Below are 2,291 nucleotides of genomic sequence, written 5' to 3'. Positions count from 1 at the left end.
GTATTCTTCAAAATGAACTATATAGATATTTCACTGGAAAAGAGCTGTAGCTATTCATTTCTATTAGAAATGATAAAAATGTCCGAAGGAATAAACAATCATACGCAACATAAGTGATGGGAACATTGGAAACGTGTCACTGAAGTAATGAAGCTTTTATGTTACACTTACGTGGCGGACGTGGCTTACGGCATTCTGTTCAGCATTATTAATTGTGAAAGCAATTCTCCTCAAAAAAATAAGTAATAAATCAATCGTACGACAAGTGAGTGAGACGTCCACAATTTCAAAAGCGTAGTTGCACAGCAAGATGGTAGAGAGATTTGATAAATCAATCATTAAATTGTTTATTATTTGTTTGGAGCTTAAATTTCTGGGTTTCCTTAAAGTCGAATTTGCATATTTCTAAACTTTCTCGAGTTCCGATATTAAATTTTATTTTAAATAATTGGAAATATATCCATTTCCCCGATTGTAATGATTTTACGATCTCTACGTTCGTTTGGTCATCATTTATTTGAGAGTAGTTGAGCTATGTACATGTTTCTTTACGTTTTCACACACGCATATGGATAAATGCATAAGATGGATGCGTACGCGTTGACACACACACGCACACACACACACATACATACACACACACACACACACACACGCATACACACTACTACACACATACACATACACACACACACATACACACACACACACACACACTCACGGTAAATAAGTAGTCTAATTTTCTTTTATGGATTAACCTAACGAAGGTTGTATAATTTATTATTGTGCGAAATATTTTTAAGAGAATGAACGTTGAAAATCCGAAAAAAAAAGAAAAGGAAAAAGATGTGAAACGAGAAATTTCAGTTTTTTTTTATTATATTGGAAGGCGATTCGTTTTTCAACTATATTAATGGAGTTAGTGGACTTAAGTGACATTTGACGCGTAAATGGGATTTATTTTAGCAATGCCTATTCAAGGGCCATTGCTGCTGAATTATTTTTCCAAATTTCTATTACTTCGTCGTTTCCAGTTTGCAGCGCCATCGCCTAATGTTCTGAACAATTTATTTTATGCAGTTTTCAAAACGGTGATGTCGGATGGAAATTTCGAGAAATTCGGTGTTGATATCAAAAGTAACCTTCCTGTTTTCTATTTTGGTTAAAACTCGAAATTTTAGATCCTTAATAACTCTTAGTTTTAATTGTCCTCAAGTAATTCATTTTTAACATTACTTTTTGGTTTTGACATTATACACATCTGAATAATTTTGACGTTAAACATTTCAAAAATTTATTAATATTACAATTACTTCCGAGAATTGTTGACGTTTTATGTTATATGTCAATTTTTTAATGAGTTGAGTTGTTTTTCCTTCGTTTGCTCAAGCTTTTGTTAAAAATTCATTATTTCAGATTTACGGAAACCGTACTGTAACAAGGAAGAACCTTTCCTGCTAGAAGAAAATTTACCATCAAAGAATCCATTTGAACTTTTTGATATATGGTTCAGAAACGTTGCAAAAAATAAGAATGTGACATTCGAAGAAGTTAATGCTGTTTGCCTTTCAACTGTAAGGCATTTTTCGATGATTCCTTTTTAATTTATAAGATATTTTTTTATTGTCTGTTTTTTCCAACCGTAAGCTATTTTAAGCTATTTCTTATCCATTACTTCCCTCATTGCGAAGTTTTTTCCATTATTTACTTTTGAATTTCAAGCTTTTCTTTTAAACTGTTTTCATTGAACCATAAATGCATTCCTTTTATGCCTTGTGATACTTTGATTGTATCACTGAAAAAAAAGCGAATTTTTCAGGTAATCAATAATCAACCCAAGTCACGAATGGTTTTAATGAAAGAGTATGACAGGGAAGGTCTGTGCTTCTATACACACTATAACAGTGCCAAAGGAATGCAAATTGATAGGAATCCTCATGCTTCCATGCTATTTTACTGGCCTCATGTTGATAGACAAGTGAGCAGTTTCATCGATTCAGATGAAATTCTTTTCGTCGTGTAGGAATGTTTTAAAAGTAGAGTAGTCTGAAAGAGTGCTTGGAGTTAAAGCTGGATTATTAGGGCCGTTAATAACATGGGAGTTTTTGGAAGTTTTTGCAGCGTATTGCATTGAGGAAAGGATGCTACGTTTAATGACTGAACAGTTCTAGTGATCTGCAGTTTGTATATTTGTCCTTTTCCTTAAGTGATTATTTTTAGTGTTATTCAATTAAAAAAGAAAATTTGTGTGAAATTACTAAAATATCACACCATATGTTGCAGTCACTTTT

General features: G+C 32.5%; 1 protein-coding gene across 1 annotated transcript in view; it reads left to right on the top strand.

Annotated features, from left to right (window-relative positions):
- The first annotated feature begins 1,028 nt into the window (after positions 1-1,028).
- The window catches only part of LOAG_19022 (pyridoxamine 5'-phosphate oxidase), a 4,536-nt gene continuing 3,273 nt past the window's right edge, over positions 1,029-2,291 (top strand). The window contains exons 1-3 of the mRNA XM_020451679.1: positions 1,029-1,137; positions 1,417-1,574; positions 1,820-1,978. Of these exons, the coding sequence (XP_020304520.1) occupies positions 1,095-1,137; positions 1,417-1,574; positions 1,820-1,978 (360 nt within the window). The 5' untranslated portion in view covers positions 1,029-1,094. The remainder of the gene's footprint in view (positions 1,138-1,416; positions 1,575-1,819; positions 1,979-2,291) is intronic.

This window comes from Loa loa (assembly GCF_000183805.2).
Source record: "Loa loa unplaced genomic scaffold supercont3.953, whole genome shotgun sequence".
NCBI classification, from domain to species: Eukaryota; Metazoa; Nematoda; class Chromadorea; order Rhabditida; family Onchocercidae; genus Loa; species Loa loa.
Note: the sequence above shows the minus strand (reverse complement) of the source record. Positions and strands in the feature narration are given on the sequence as shown.